Here is a 15,983-nt window from a genome sequence, read left to right as displayed (position 1 = left end):
TATAGGGGGGTTTTAATGTGTTCTAAGCTGTCTTTATAACCTAAAATCTGGTTTTCTTAAATACATGAAAATAGAATGATCACAATGTCATAATTTAGGGGTTTTGTAGTTCCTGTGTGGAAGCAAAAAAAATGATGCTGTTGTAGAATATTCCAGAGATTCTGGTATCTTAGTTTTTAGCATCTGCATTCTAAAACCAAAATGTAATCTTGTTGATTTAGCTGCACCAGGGTTGATGACTTATTTTTTTTCCTTTCCCCCCCATGAAAATACTATTTTGCATTTTACTTGCACTTTAAAGTGCTATAGCTTTCTTCTAAATGTAGAAAGATTTTCAGTTAATGTAGTTTTTGCATGTGACGCACTGAAATTTGTTATGCAAAACAAAGTGCTAGTGGCTTTCTGAACTCTTAGAATTCTTTGCAGGTTATTAGAAATCCTGTAAATAAGCTTTTGGTCCAGTAGACAGTCCTAGGTAACATACCATCCTGCAGCATTGATACATGTACTGCATCCAAGGTGTTTAACCTGTGCCCACAGACCTTGTTTGGCTCGCTTGTTTGGGTGATTAATTCGGGTGGCAGTCAGGAGGGAGCCGGACTGTTTCCCCCAGGCTCTGCAGCCTTGCAGGGGCAGGTTTCAGAGTGGTTGACTACGTCTGACAGCAGCAGCCTGTTCTCCGGGTGTCATCTCTTGCTAAGGTCTGGCAGCTCATCCTGTCTCACATGAAGACGTGCACCCCCACTGCTGGGTAGAGCTGGGGGCACAAGACCCCGGAAAGGATAGCAACCCAGAATAGTGAGTACTCTGGGTCATAGCTTGCTTCTTCCTCAGATCTGAGTAACCTTTGGAAAAGATGTCGTGGGAAGGTGACGGGAATTCCTGTTGCACAGCCTGCTTGCCATTGTGCTTTTCCTGGGGTGATCTTGGGACAAGGTGGGCAGAGAATGGCTCATAGAACATGTATGTTCAACTTGTGCTTCTGGGAGGTGCCAGGTAGCTGTGCAGTAAGCAATGAGATTGTGAGAGAAGAAGGGCTGTGGACACAACTTTCCTGGCCATGGGAGGAAGATACAGTACTTGGCCTTTTCAGTTGGATTAGATGTCTCTTCTTCTCAATGGTACTTCAGGAAATACGGTCTTCCTGAACAGCAAATCAGTGACTCTTCTTTGTATAGAAGTCAACTGTAAGCAAACTGTGTATTCTGTCGAGAATGAACTGTGATTTAGAGACACTGTTTTTTCTAGACTGATTTCAGACTTACATGTTTCTTGTATTGTTTCCTGGCTCAAATTGCCTGTTAAAAATTGGACTATTCCAAATTAACTCAAACTGAGGGTCAGCTTCAGCTTGGTTACAAATGCTCAGGATGCAAGTGAGGAACAAAACTGACTTAGGTATCACCTTTATCGTGCACAGCTATCACTGCATGTTGATCACTACCTCAAATTTGTAAAGTGTCCAAAGGATTGCTTTAAATGAAACTGGCCAACTGTAGCCATTTTCTGTAGTTACATGACTAACCTCTAGCTGTCTGTGAAATAATTTTTCAGACCTAATTACAAATGCAAGATTGCTTTTTGCAGTAAGACAGTCCTCGATGAATGCAGCCAGATGATAAAACTGTGATAAAATGCAAAATAGCTGTGCTTTGTTTGATGGCTTGTGATGCCATGCTGAGCAACTAAAATACGAGGGGGGTGTGTGTCTTGGAAATAACATTTTTAGATTTTATTTTTTTTTATTTTATCACATCAGAAACAATTCCTTTATAAAAAGAAATAACTATGGTTACTTGCTGTTATTAGAAAATCTTAAAAGTCAAAATTTGGTCTGTGGAAACTTTTTAGAGTGGTGGTCGGTCTGTAGTACGTTACTGTATATGTAGGGTGGAAAGAATACTAGTGGTGTTTGACTGCTTATTGTCAACATGTGCTGCAGCTCTACCTCTGGTAAAATACCTGCAGTGCCAGACTGCTTTTGTTAACACATGCAGCATGAGTTGATGAGTACTTGTAACATTCACTCAAAAAGTGATAGGGGAGAAGAGGGATGCTGGATATACAATAAATCAGTGATACCCCAACAGAAGGGAGCGCTCGGAAAAGAAACAAGTAGAGATTGAAATCGGATTTGCAGTGAGAACACAGATCTCTGCAAGCAGATGTGAAAACTGACTTCTGTCTCTGTTAATTGCTTTACAGATACATGTAGGCATGCTCCAAATTTTTTTTTTTGTTTACAGAGGGAAGTCAGAAAATACATTTGTAATTAAGTAAAGAAATACTTGTTAATTTTGTGATTATGAAGCTTTCCTCCCTCCGAACAAATTGATTTTATTTTTTTTTACCATCTAGATAAAGCATAACTGTTGTCTGGTAGTGTGAACAGTAATAAAAATAGATTTGAGAACTTCTTCAGTTACCCAAAATGCAGTCATATGATTTTTTTTTTTTGTCTTGTGTACTGATGTTAATAGTCTCAGAAGTTTCTGTGCCCTATAAATATTTTAAGTATTGCTGGCTTTTTTCTTCCACAGTGAATGTCATGTGAAAACACTACCATATCTCTTTTTGTTTGAAACTAGTATTAATAATAGTGGCCACAAGCCTTGACATTTTATTACAAATATCATTATTACAGCATTATCTTTACCAGGAGGAGAGCCGCTGTTGGCATCTTGCTGAAGACTCTCACAACAGGACAAAAGAACAGTTTTAAAGTTTAAAGGTAGAACTGAAATGGGCAGCAGTAGCGTTGTACTTGGCTCTTCCAAAAGAATGGCAGCATTATGCAGAATGCAAAATACAATAAGCTGCTGGCTACCAGAAAGGGAAGATCTGATGAGCTGCTGTTTAGTATTGCTTAGATTGGCACCACCTACAATGAGAGGCAGGTGCCAAAAGAAGTGCTGTTTTGTCTAATTAAAAAGTGAGGAAGTTATATGAATTTGCCACAGTGGAACTGGGCAACTGGGAACTGGAGGTCATGTGTGGATTTAACAAAAAAAAAAAACTAAAAAAAAAAACCAAACCCCAAACTAAAATAACTCAAAAAACCCCCAACCAAAACCACCCCCAAAACCACCACAAAACTGATGCCTGTGCCTGTTTTGAAAGGGACTTGAGCTGTGTTAGAATTAACCAGTTATTTATATATCTAAATAAATAATGAAAGTTTTAATACTTGTGGAGTATCTTGTGTTTTACTGTATTCAATTGGCACTGCTTCTGACACGTATATTTTATTTGAAACTGGAGATTTGTAGTTGTAGGTAGTTTGGGATTAAAAAGGAGCTCAGTGTTTCTAGAAGAAGTAGACTGCTTCTTGACAGCCCCTTACTGGCATTGTTAGTTCATTTTCTCACCAAAGTTTTGTATAACAAGATTGTCTTTTGTTTGATAATGTGAGTGCACGCAACCATGTGCCATAGAATGAGGGTAACTTCTTAAACAGAGATTTGAACGCAATCAAAGTAATGGTGTAATAAAATCTCTTCTACTGTTTTGCCTTGTTTAGTATGTGAACAGCATGGCAAAGATAAAAATAGCTTTTCACATTCAAAGCTGAATTTTGGAGACAGACACCAGGCAAGACTGTTTGTCACAAACAGATGTGTAAATGCCCTTCCATCAGTTGTTGCTCAGCTTTTTCTTTTGCCACAGTAAATAACCTTTGTGACTCTTAAGCAGTTTCACTGTCCAGACATCTCCACAGTAGCTGAATCTGAGTAGCTTTTGTTACTTGAGCTGCAGCAGATCAGAAAGTGTGTGCAGATTTGGGAGAATACCAGTTATGTATGAAATGTTAATGTAAAAAAGAGGACTTATACTAATCTTTGAAGGTTGTTCAAAGAGTAAATTTGGTGTCTTCTTCCTTTACTCACTCAACAAGTCTGGAGTTTGTTCTCACGTCCTGTTCAGTGTCGTAGAATTTAGTGGTTTGCCCAGTGAGAGGATGTGCAGTGGAGCTGGGGTTAGGATTCAGGACATCAGAGGAACGTGTGTTGCAACCTAGATACATGCTTCAGAAAGAGGTCTGGAAAGACATTTTCAACCTATTTTTTAAATCTTGTCCACCTGACTGTACTGTCAGGGCTTGTGGACCAAAAGTTGCCAAGGTTTTGAGTGTAGAAACATTCCTGACCCTTAAAGGGTAAAGAAGAGCCTTGCAGGTAGGCTTTCTAGTACACAAAAATGCTTTATTCCCTGAATCTCAAACTTTAAAGTAACTGAATATTAGTATGTTCCCTCTCCCTCTTAGTGTTCTAACAAAAGCAAACTGCTGCCACTGTTTTATTTTTGTATCTTCAGCTTTATTGTTACTTTCTAAACTTCAGAGCCCTTCTTTCTGTGAGCATTTGTTTTTATTCTTGTGTACAAAATGACTAACTGATCTTCAGTTGCACATTCCATGTTGTCATCAGCTTTTTACACCATTGGCCCAAATGCTTTTTTGTCTGCCTGTTGCCACAGAGTTTTCTGTCAGTTGTGTTTGTGTGGAGTTTGTTCTCATTCTTATCAAGAATCACTGCACCTCTCGGAGCATAGCCTCAAAGAACAGTTTATTTTCGTTATCATGAAATTTGTATCAGATACGAGTTCCTACTGACCCTGATAACTTGCAAGTATGAGTGCATATCTTTGGTTGTCTCTGTTTTTGGTTTTTTTTACTCTGTGTTCTCCTTTTTGTCTTGCCTTTGCTGAAGTCTGTTTTTAAACAGCGTAATCTGAAAGTGGTGTTGCTGCTAAGCGTTCTGTTCTAGCATGTAAACCGTTGTATTAAGTGAATTTCAGTTAAGGATGGGGGGTCCCACTTTTGTCAAGTTACAACTTTGTCGCTCATTTAAGTTGCTCTAAAATTGCTTGGCTATTGGAAGCTCTGGTCCGACCATGCTTTTCAAGTTCATGTTCCTTTACTTCATGGGCCCTCTGCATCAGCAGTACTATCTATACAGATGCACAGCCAGCTGAGTTAGCTTGCTGCTCAGGCAGGGAAGTGCGTACGGAGCAGTTGTTTCTTGGCAGATGGGTGCAGTGATGCAGATACCTGCATGGCTGCCTGGGCACCCATGTTGATGCCAGTGGGCATGCGTGGCTGGGGAGGAACCCCTTGCTGGGCTCCTGCTGAGTGTAGCCAAACTCTGTGCTGGGTCAGAGCTGATCGTGTGTGACAGTGGGGAGCAATGACATGCGAGAGCTTGGTCATACAAATTCACATAACGTCAGAATTTACGCTGGCTTTTGAATCAGGTTAATGTCCAAGTCTTCGTGGTGAGCTTTGGAAAAAAGATCTTACATGTAGCTTGACGCTGCATATGTTCTTAAAGTTTTGTCACTTGTGGTTTGCAGTGAAAGTACATAGTCCCTACAGAAATATTATCCAATTAGAAGTAAAATTCCCCAGTTCCTTTTCTATCACTGTGAAATAATTGTTCTAAAATGAATCTAAGTGTGTACAGATTGTATTTTGGGAGAGTTAATTACAAACTGTGTGGTTCAGGGATTTAGTGCAAGAAGAGGAAGAACAGTTGATGGAAGAAAGGAAAAAGAGAAAAGAAGACAAGAAGAAGAAGGAAGCTGCTCAAAAAAAGGTATGTCAAACATTAAAAAAATAAAAACTAGTGCTTGTGGGTTACTTTTGTTTCATCACAAGTAAATACTGGTTTAGCTGTTGTAGGTTTTCAGAAGCATTTTCTTTTTAATTTAGTGTTCGAAGCTTTAAATGAACTGTCAGTTACTTAGTGGTAACTGACAAATTGAACATCTTAATTGGCTTTGTGTACAGTTTCTTCAGAGATTAAATACTCTTCTGAGATGACCGTTCTTTTTCCTGATTGTCAGTTGAAGCAGTTTTGAGTTTGAAAACTTCTTCAGTGTTAGTGCATTTATTAGTAGAATAAAATTACCAATTTTTTTTAAGATGGTGGCTTTCAGCTGTGTCCTCACTTTAATATATATCTTCTTATCCTTCAGTAAGGAAACATGTCATAAGATAGTTTGTATTAGGGAAGGTGGAGAAAAACAAAAATATTGACAGTAAAGGTGATTTGGGATGGAAACATCACAGAAATGCTTGTAAACGCTTCAGAATTCATGTTTACTGTCAAGATATTAATCATGGACATTGATTCTAAGTATTGACCCTATGCTTGAGAGGAGCTTGTAAATCTCTTTTAAAAACATGTCCATTTCAGGTTTGTTTGCTAACTGGTGGTAGCAAAGTGAACCTAACTAATAGTTTTTCTTTGATTTTACTGACGAATGCTAGATATTTATTACATAGTCAAGTAATCAGTACTCAGCTCTCCCTGTTTGTTAGCCTAAATAAAGGCGTTTGTTTTGCACTTGTACAAGATGAGTTATGTCTGATCTTGCAACAAATCTAAGTGAAATAGTACTGGAGGGATACTCCAAGAAGAAGTATGTGCTCATATTTTAGAATGAGAGGTTCTTTTCAGCAGCTGACAGCAAAGCTGCATAATAATTTTTGGACCTCAATTGTAATTTATAGCTAATTTTCGTGTTAGAATTATTTTTTTAATCAAAAGTTGTAACAGGAAAGGAACTGGTTTACTTGCAGAATTTGAATATTTTAAATAAGTGGTTTTTCATAGCTGACTTTCTCCTCAAAAATTCAGCGTTTTATGAGTTTGAAAGGCATGTTTGAGAGAGTGAAATATTAGGAGAAATGAAAGCATAAATAGTTTTCTGAAAGTGGAGAGAGCAGACCTTTGCCTAAAATGGGAAGTTTTGCTTACTCTTTCTCCTGCTGTGGAGTACCTGCTAGACTGCTCAGGAGCCACGTGTCTTTATTGACGTGCTGTATTCTCAGAGTAGCAAAACGTTGAGTGTGTGGCATTTATCAGGAGTTTAAGTAGGTTCTGTGCACGAAAGAGTAGGATGCCACAAGAATGCTCATGTGCATCTTGGGAGCAAGAGGCTACATTTTTAACTACTGGATGGTACAACTTAAATTTTTGTATGTGTCCTTGCTTTTTGTCAGCTTAGTAAGTTGAAAAAGAAGGTTTTTCTCTTAAATGGTCTTGATTTCTGTAAGAGAAGTGAGGCTGTGACACTGAAGAGTCGTATTAATAAAGTTTCAGTTGTCAGCCCTAGCCAGGGCTAATGTCTGAATCTAGCCAAGCATCAAATCAGTGAATCAATAATTTTTTTTTGCATTCACACATTCTATTTCTTCTCTCTTCACAGTTTTAATTATAGACAATCATTGCTTAAGTATGATTGCAAATTTATTGCACGCTATGAATATATGTGGTATCATTATTAAAAAGGGTTGTGTACAGCTACCAAAGTGGCCACAGAAAATTACATCTCATTTTGCTTTGGCACTAGTGCATTTTAAAGCGATGGTTAAGAAAACCCTAGTTTCATATAGGAAGAACTAGGATTTGTGCTGTTGAGAGGTCCTTTATGAAACCAGTTTCACTACGTTTTATAGTTAAAACCACACAATTAAGATGCACTTCCATACAAGAAATGTTTATCTCCCCATTTTTATCCTCTGATAAAATCTTACTCAAATAGATCTCTCATCTTGGCCGTGTCACCAGTTGAATCTTGGAAATGAAGTACTTGCAGATTTTGCGTTTACTTTTTACTTCCTTTAAATTTCTAGGTCCCTCCCTCTTCCCCTACCGTATTCTGCAATAAAAGTAGTGGTGGTTCTTTGCTTCCAGGCAGTTTTTAACTCACTTAAAACATGTTAATTTGCAAGTTTAATTCAGTCTGTTTCATGTAGTTATCTTTCAAATTAATTTTGTCTTCTATAACATTTAAACAGCTTTCTAAGCATAAGCAATAATAGGCATGGGTTGGTTAAAGAGACACTTCTGAAGTAGATAATTAAATAACTTTAAATCATTTTAAAAGAGGGAAGTCAAAAGCTAATGTTGCTTTATGAAGTGGCACGTGCACATGTGTTTGTTCTCTTATCTGCACAAATCACTGACACTTCTTTTTTCTTGTTCTAGGCCATTGAACAAAAAATCAAAGGTAAGTTACTTTAGAGTTATTTCTATTCAGTATATTAATTTATGCATTTTTAACTGTTAAATCAAACGAGTCACCTGAAAGCTCTTCTCAAAACTAAAAGATGGGATCCTTGAAACTTCAGTTGCACTTTTTCAAACAGTGACCACAAAAGACTAGAAGAGTAATGGCTAAGGCTTTGTTCCAGGGATTAGTCTTCTGTTCTTCCTATTTGCCCATTCTTAATTACTTACACAACACCAAGCACATACATAATACCTGGAGTTTTTCCCTTATTTGTTTTTTTTTCCTTCCTCTTTTTTGCTTTGTTTGAAAAGTGCACAAACACTCTTAACACTTGAAGTTACAACCATGTGTAGATCCACATAATGGATCTGTTTGAGATTTCATTTCCAAATACTCTTAAGTGTAACGGGCATTGGGAACGCTGGATAGACAAGTAATTGATGTGTCTGGTTTTAACTAACTGTTGCATGTGGAGGGTTCATCCTGACAAAATTGTCAGGTTGACAGTATCTGAAAGCTGTAATTTCGATGTTCGGTGGCAGGCTGGGAACACTGCAGTTATTCTGAATGTTTGTGGGCTTTATACAGCTCTCTGTTCCAACTGGCTTTTATAAAGGGGGAAAAAGAGATTCTTTTCACTTTCTCTTTAATTCTAACTCATAACCTGTTAGTTGGGTAGTGGATAATAATTGCGTAAGTGATCGTGTGGAGTGCTTGCTGAATCCCTGTTTTCTGGGAACATTGGGTTTAATTTAATACTTACTTGAGCTGTGGTAGAAACAGGAGCTCGGAAGCCCTGCTTAGCAAAGATGCAATTACTGTTGGAAAAATCAAAAAGTGTTTGAAGTGCTGTTCTGACATGAAGGTAGTAAAATAGTAGAAGACATACTGCGCTTGAAAAGAGGCAAAGAAACCAATGAAAGTGTCCATTACTGAGGTGCACGTTTGAAGAAGCATCCTAGTTCGCATGAGGTTGAAATGGAGGAGGCCGGTTCTCCACATAAAAAAAAATAATGCACTGATTGTCCTGACTGCAGTACCAATTACTAGGTATCGGAGGAAATGTTTATGTCTAGTTTATTGAAGTGCAGTGTATACTTTAGTATGTGTCTTTAAATGAAGGGGGGGATGTGGAAGAGTAGGACCCATAGGTTTTCAGTGTGTGATGATGCTCTGCGGAGGGAGTGATGGCAGCCGGGATTCTGTGTTTTGGGGGATTCTGTGTGCTGCTTAGAGGAGGCTGACGTTTTGGTTACGGAGAATTGATCCCTTGAGGCAGAGGGAGCTCCCAGAGCGTGGTGGCTGCTGGAGCGTTAGTTCCCACAGCCGATGTCGGTAATGGGAGCTTATGTCCTGTGCGTGCAGCCGTCCTGGGGGCTTTGTTGGGCTGCGTGCAGGTCCTGGCCCTTCCAGCCTGGCTCTGGTCACTGCAGTCAGGTGGGAATCCTATGTTTGTCTTTAGGCCCAGGACTCAATAAAATTTCTGGAAGAGTATTATAATCAACAAACACTCGATTTGTGTTTTTAAAGCACCCTTTTTCAAGCAGTGCATTGAATTGCATTTGAGTACAGGCTAAGCATTTGTTTTCTTCTGTATATTCCTGCCATAAGTCTTTGAAGTTAATACACCAGACTTAAAGAATTGTGAAAGTGTTAGGTTTGTTCTGAAGTAATTAAATATATCTGAAAAGACAGTGAAGGAGGAAAATGGTAAAATACTTTGCTGTAAATAATAACATCCATTTTGAATGAACATTTGACCTCTGTACTTATGCTCGCTGGCATCCATGGCTGCAGAAGCAGATGGCTAAAAATAGCATGAAGACAGGAGGGCAGTGATTCTGCTCAGTAGGCCACCTGATGGCAATCTTCAAATTGAAAGAAAATACCTTTCTTTTGAAGGACAAAATAAGTCTTGGGGGGGTTTTGGGGTTTTGTGTTTTTTTTTTTCCTCTTTCTCCTTGGAAGCCTAGTGTTTACTGATGGAAGTATTAAGTTCCAACTTTAATGTTACATTATTATTAAAAGGGTATTTCAGGAAGTTTAGCAGGAATTTAGAGTTGTCAAAGAAACTCAAGCTGGCAGTCCTGATGAAGAACAGACATTATGAGATTCAGATACACAACTTTGCAACAGTTTCTATAGGAACAAAATTTGTTGCTTATGTTGCACATGGTTCTTTCATTGTTTCAACAGTTTTGCCTACTTGTATTCAGGATGCAAATTAATGTTTCATTAGTTTCCAAGTTTCCATCACGTTAATGTCTTAAATAATTTATTCTGTGCATGAGCTGAAGATAAAATACAAGAGTATAGGATCGCTAAATAATTCAGAATTATGTTCCTTCTTTCAGAAAAGTACCTGGTTAAGCGGTGGGGGTGGGTAGGGAGATTTTTTCTTGGTTTCAAGCGTGGTTTGGATGGCTCAAAAATATTGTTTTAGCTAAGGTAGAAACTGCTGTTGTACCAGCTGAAGTAGCTACCAGCGTTCATGTAAAATTATAAGACTACTACTTTCTGAGGAAGTTAATAGTGCTCATTTTTTTTTCTTCTGTTCAGGATTGGGAATGGAAGTAACGAAGGTGATGCTAATATAAACGTTTCTGGTACAAGTAGCATTTTAATATTGTAGTATTGTCATTCAAAATGCACGTATGCTGTTCTTTTGGATTTCAAATACTGTAACCTGTCTAGCTTTATACATCTGTTTTTATTAAAAGAGCGAAGAGGCAGTTCCTAGGAGTTAGAGGTGAATGTATTATTTAGCTGTTAAGTGGAAGATTTCTCCATTTGTGTGGCAGCTGGCATAAATTCGTACATCGACAAGTGCCCTCTAAGTGCTCTTGTACCGGGTATTTTAGGAAAAAATAAGTATCATTTGGAAGCCCTTATTTGTTGAGAATACTGTAGGATTGTGGGTTGTTGTGGTATTCCATCTAGCTTAACAAAATACCTGGTTTTGCTGTGTTTAATGTCAGTGCTATTAAAGAGAAATCAATCCATTTACCCTGAATTTCTCCTAAAACAGGACTCTGCAAACCACACTATGGCTGCAAGTAGCTAATGATAAGCCAGGCACTAAAGTAAATGCTATTTAAGGGGAACGTTTTGAGTTGTGTTGTATATGCTCACTTCACTAATCATGGTGTGTTTCTTGAGAATGAGATTTTATTATGAGCTGAAATATCTTTTTGCACACACTTTAATGTATACACATAATACCCTAGTGAAGTAATTTGTAGAAACTGAACAGTAATGTTGATGCTAGTGTGATGGTTAGTTATGCTGAATGCTTTTGCGTTTTGCAAAACAGTACAAGCTTGAGCTGAAAACATCTGCCAATCTTCAGTTCTGAATTCCTCTGCTTTGTAGAAGGCAGAGGCATAAAGTACTACTTTTATTGCAGAACAGAATCAACTTTGAATCAACCACTGAAACGGAAAGTGCTTTTAAAAATAGCTGGGTGTGGAATTGAAGTCTCTGACTCATATTTCCCACCTTGGAAACTTCTTATTCATTTTCTTCTCTGTGAAGCAAAATTGCCTGAATACACTAACTCTTCTGTTTTTTGTCGGGTATTTTTTTTTTTTTCACTTGCCTAACTGTGCTTTTCCTGATTGGAAAAACTGTTATGTTAGCTTTTAAATCTTGAAAGCAAATAGCAAAAATGAACAGAGTAAGAAATGCTTGCTGTTAAAATTACCCGTAGGAATGGCATACAACTTAACCTTTGTGCGGATCTTCAGGGGTTAATGAATTGGCAAACAGTTAGATATTTTCCAGATCAGCTAGCTGAGCTTACAGCTGCGGCCATTTTTCCACAACGAAAATTCTAGCACTACATCTTACGTGTGTCAGCTTGAAAGCCAGACTTCCTCTGTTTGCCCTTCAGCATTCCAGCACTGACAACTCTTTGGGGCATGACATGCAGGGAGAGCGTTACAATACATTTTTAAGAGGTCAGCTTCAGCAGCAGCAAGAAGAAACATTTAAATGACAGCTTGGTGCTGTTCTTTGTGTGGTTTAGTAGACGATTTGATCTTTGTACGCTGATTTTGTGTGCGAGTGAGAAACTGTTTTCCATCTGCATTAAAGTTATTCGAACAGCTGCCATTTTTTTTATTGGAGGGGGAGTTTAAGTCACTGGGCCCCTACTCCAGGAGGAGTTGGCAGGCAGCACTCCTGGAGCAGTAAAATGACACCATGCTTCTCCTCCATTTTCTAATGAAATCTGCAGAGTGGGAAAGCAACACAAGTTGGAAGCGTCTTTCTTTGGAATCTCTCTGTAAACTGTAACTTCACCATCCCCTGCTTTGTGGGTTTTCAGCAGGTTTGTTCTTTATGAAAATCTGTCATTTTTAATACTCGTTTCTGTAAACTTGCTATTACTAGTCAAGCAAATTAACTGTGATAGACTGTGAGTCTGTTAATGTTATCTTTCTGCCTTAATATGGTTCAAAATAAAATACTGGTGTGCAGAACAAACTTTTATTAAACAAGCAACTTGTTTATAACAAATTAGAATGTTAAGATAATGATTAAGAGGGGTTGGAATTTATTGTAGCCATATTGGAATATTAATGTATTATTTAGTCTCCTGAGAAGTTGTGGACCAGAAAATGCTGCACAGAATAAATTGCATAGCTTAAAACTTACTTTGTGGTACTTAAGGGAACGAATGCAAGGGAATTCTGTTGCACTTTGGATTAATTTCGGTTTGAAATTAATGTACAAATGTAAACTCTGCATGTTCTTTAGTATAGCTGTCTTACCTGTTAGATTTCTATTTCGTTTGCTGATCGTAGTAGAAGGAGTCACCACATTTGCTAAAGAAATGAATGCACAGAATATATGAGAAATAAAATTTTCTTAAACTGTTTTTGAAGTCCTGTTCATGTCGTAGCGTAGGGGCTTGGCAGAAAGTAGCTTGTTTATTAGTTGCACTCGTATAGTCAAATGTGATTCGATTACCAGCAAGTCCACTGGATTCTGTTACAATATGCACTTTGTCTTAAAAGTAGCTTTAATTAGGAAAGTAAAGTATTAATGTTGCTGCGTTGCAGTGCTGCCCTAAGCGTGCAACTTGCAGCTCTGTTGAATGTCTCGTGGAATGTCACACAGAAATGATTTTACTTTATGCAGGAGGAGCAATTGTATGCAAATGGCAGTAGTAGTGTAGGAAAACTGAATCTCATTGATCATGTTATGGGGTGTTCTGTGAGAAACCTCTTCAAGTGAGGTGTACTTTCCATTTAAGCTGGCAGTAATAAAAAAAAAAAAAACTTTAAAACAAAAAAAAAAAAAAGCTTAAAAACTGGGCAGAAGACTGAAGGGTATATATGTCCCTAAGTGGTGTTGTTACTGTGTAACTACTTTGTTGGCTTGATAATGATGTGCTGGCTGCAAAAGGTGGTGTTTCCTCAATATCACTGTCAGCACGCCTCAGGTGTAGGCTGGACTGTGCTTTAAACTGTAGAGAGTAATTAGTGTGAATCATTGCGGGAGATACATTGATAGATGAAAAAGTTAAGATTTGGGCAGTAGTTACACAGATTGTGGTATGTGAAGAAATAATTTTTTTTGTTGTTTCAAACCTTGTTGCAGTACCTAGACCACAGAAGTAGGCTAAGTGTTTATTCATTAAATTGTCGACAAATTCATAGGTCTTTGCTAAAATAGCTACCCAACCCCTGCCGCTACCCCCCCCCACCCCGCTTAGTCACTTTCAATTACTTCAATTATTTTTAAACCAGGAAATTGTAAAAGGAATAAATGGAAGTAATTTGTTTAAGACTATTTGTGAAATTCAGTTTTGATTATAACTTGTCATGTTACATGCATCAAAACATTGTGCAAGGAATCAGAGTTACCAGCTTTTTTAATACAGGTAACAAATTGTTGGAATCTGATACGGTGTTGGTGATTTTTTTATCAACTTGCCAAATTATCTAATAGCTTTTGTATACCTTCTATTACCTGTACATTGAATTGACTTATGCCTTGGCCATTCCTCTCCTTAATTCTGTCCTTCTCCAGTCAGCTGTGAAATAGAGAGCGCTGGGTCACTGCTGTGGCGGAGCAGGGGAGGTGGTGGGGCTGTGGCGCGAGCGCGCTGGTGAGCAGCCGAAGCTGGGTGCTCCTCCGCTCCCCTTGGGACTTCCATCAAAGGCCAGTGGCTGGCCACCTGTGAAACGAGGAGGTCACTCACATCTTTCTTTTCTGCTTTGCTTAAGTAGCCTAAATGCAATATTCCATTAAAACACACCTCAATGCTGATTTGTAGGTTACATTTTATTCTAAAGGCTTTCATGTTTGTATTTTTCAAAATATGTAACTGTATTATAGAAGAAATAAAAAGAAATTAGTCATAAGTAACATTGACAATATTCAAACTGATTCTTTAAATAAAAGGTTAAGTTTGTTTTCATTTATTTTTTTATGTTGTGTTCACATGAATCTGTTTCTGAAAGTGAATGATAAAATAGTCTTTAAACAAATATTAAAAATTTAAAAAGCCCCAGAAGACGACATTTTCAGTCATGTAGCAACAACATTCCTGCTGCTGACATGCTAGGAAGTTGCTAAATGGAACACAGCAGGGAAATGGTTTGAGATGCTGCTCTTATGCCTCAACTCATTTATGTTTAGATGCTTCCAACGTGCAAAACTATTCTTGAAAGTAAATACAGCCTTATAGTAATGGAAATCTGATTTGTAATGGGGTGCCACCTCACTCAGCAGTGCAGAGCGGGAGCCCTTGCTGGTCCCAAGCAGTAGTGCCTGCCTCAGTTTCCCTCTGTCCTAGTGCGCACGGTCAGGCCTCTTCCATAGGCTGCCACCACCTTAGAGATGCTGTTGGAGCAGTTTGATGGAGCTGCGTCCTGAGCTCTTCTCTTGTAGGATCTCCATGAAAAAACTGTGAGGATGGCTTAAACCTGGATCACCTTTCCCCTCCGTTGGCTGCACAGCCCCAGAAGGGGTTGTGTTGCTGGGGAAGGAGTGACCTGTAGCTAGTAGGAACCTCGTGAAATGTTTGTCACTGGAGAAGTTGCATTACCAAGCTGTGCCATTGCTGTTAGCAGCAGGAATGCCACATGAGTTACATTATTTTCCTTCAGAACTTCTAAAATTGACAGTTTTATTTTGTGAAGTGTGAAGAGTGGAAATGGTGACTTGGTCACTTAGGTAGGTCAGTGCTGAAGAAGGTTGTGATCAAGTCTTGAGCTATCTTGGAAAGTCCCAGAGTAAATGTAAACACACTTTATGGATGTCGGATATCCAAGAAATTTGAAAAGTATATTAACATGTCAATAACATAAGGGATTGGAAGTACAGCTTACCTGTTGCAGTGGTTGGGTTGAATGGCCGTAGCACCAGGAGGCACATCCAGTAGCTTGCGATATTCGTTCCCATCTGTTGATCCTGGCATGCTCATCAGTTCCCTACACCTGCGCACCCCTGTACTTAGCATCTTTGCTTTTGTACTCGTGGTGGAGGTGTTGAGTTGAGGATGTGGTTTTCCCTTTATTCAGCATCTGAGTTTGGTGTGTTCACTCCCAGGCCACCTCTGCAAATTACCTGACCTTCATCTTGCCTTGAAGTGGCTGTGCTGTCAAGACTGAAAGATAATTTGGAGTTACAGTTGCACATTTGGCACTTTATCAATGCCAGCACGGTCCTGCTGAGCTGTGTATGGGGGCTACCTGTGCTATTAGCTTTTCCCAAGACTGACTTAAGGGTATTAATAGATTTGTCTTTGGATGTTAGGGTTGATAAAGCAGGCAAGTCTTAACAACGCATTCTGTATGTCCTGTTCACCTCTTGTTCATTTTGGGCAAGACCATAACATTTTTCTAATGTTTTTTTATATGTTATGCTTATGTTTCCCATTGGAGTAGTATTTTTTTTTTTACTTAAATATTTTTTTTAAAATAATGTTTAGATGCTGAAATAAATAGGTATAG

The 15,983-nt window shown here is 38.5% G+C and overlaps 1 protein-coding gene across 4 annotated transcripts in view; it reads left to right on the top strand.

The window, feature by feature from the left end:
- TNRC6A (trinucleotide repeat containing adaptor 6A) overlaps positions 1-15,983 on the top strand; it is a 56,421-nt gene that overhangs the window by 11,773 nt on the left and 28,665 nt on the right. For all 4 annotated transcript variants that reach the window (XM_080384401.1, XM_080384403.1, XM_080384402.1 and 1 more), the window contains 2 exons: positions 5,504-5,594; positions 7,995-8,016. In XM_080384401.1, the coding sequence (XP_080240527.1) occupies positions 5,504-5,594; positions 7,995-8,016 (113 nt within the window). The remainder of the gene's footprint in view (positions 1-5,503; positions 5,595-7,994; positions 8,017-15,983) is intronic.

The sequence above is a fragment of the Falco punctatus genome, assembly GCF_963210335.1.
Source record: "Falco punctatus genome assembly, chromosome: 4".
Taxonomy (NCBI): domain Eukaryota; kingdom Metazoa; phylum Chordata; class Aves; order Falconiformes; family Falconidae; genus Falco; species Falco punctatus.
The sequence above is the reverse complement of the archived record's forward strand: the minus strand, read 5'-3'. Positions and strand labels throughout refer to the sequence as shown.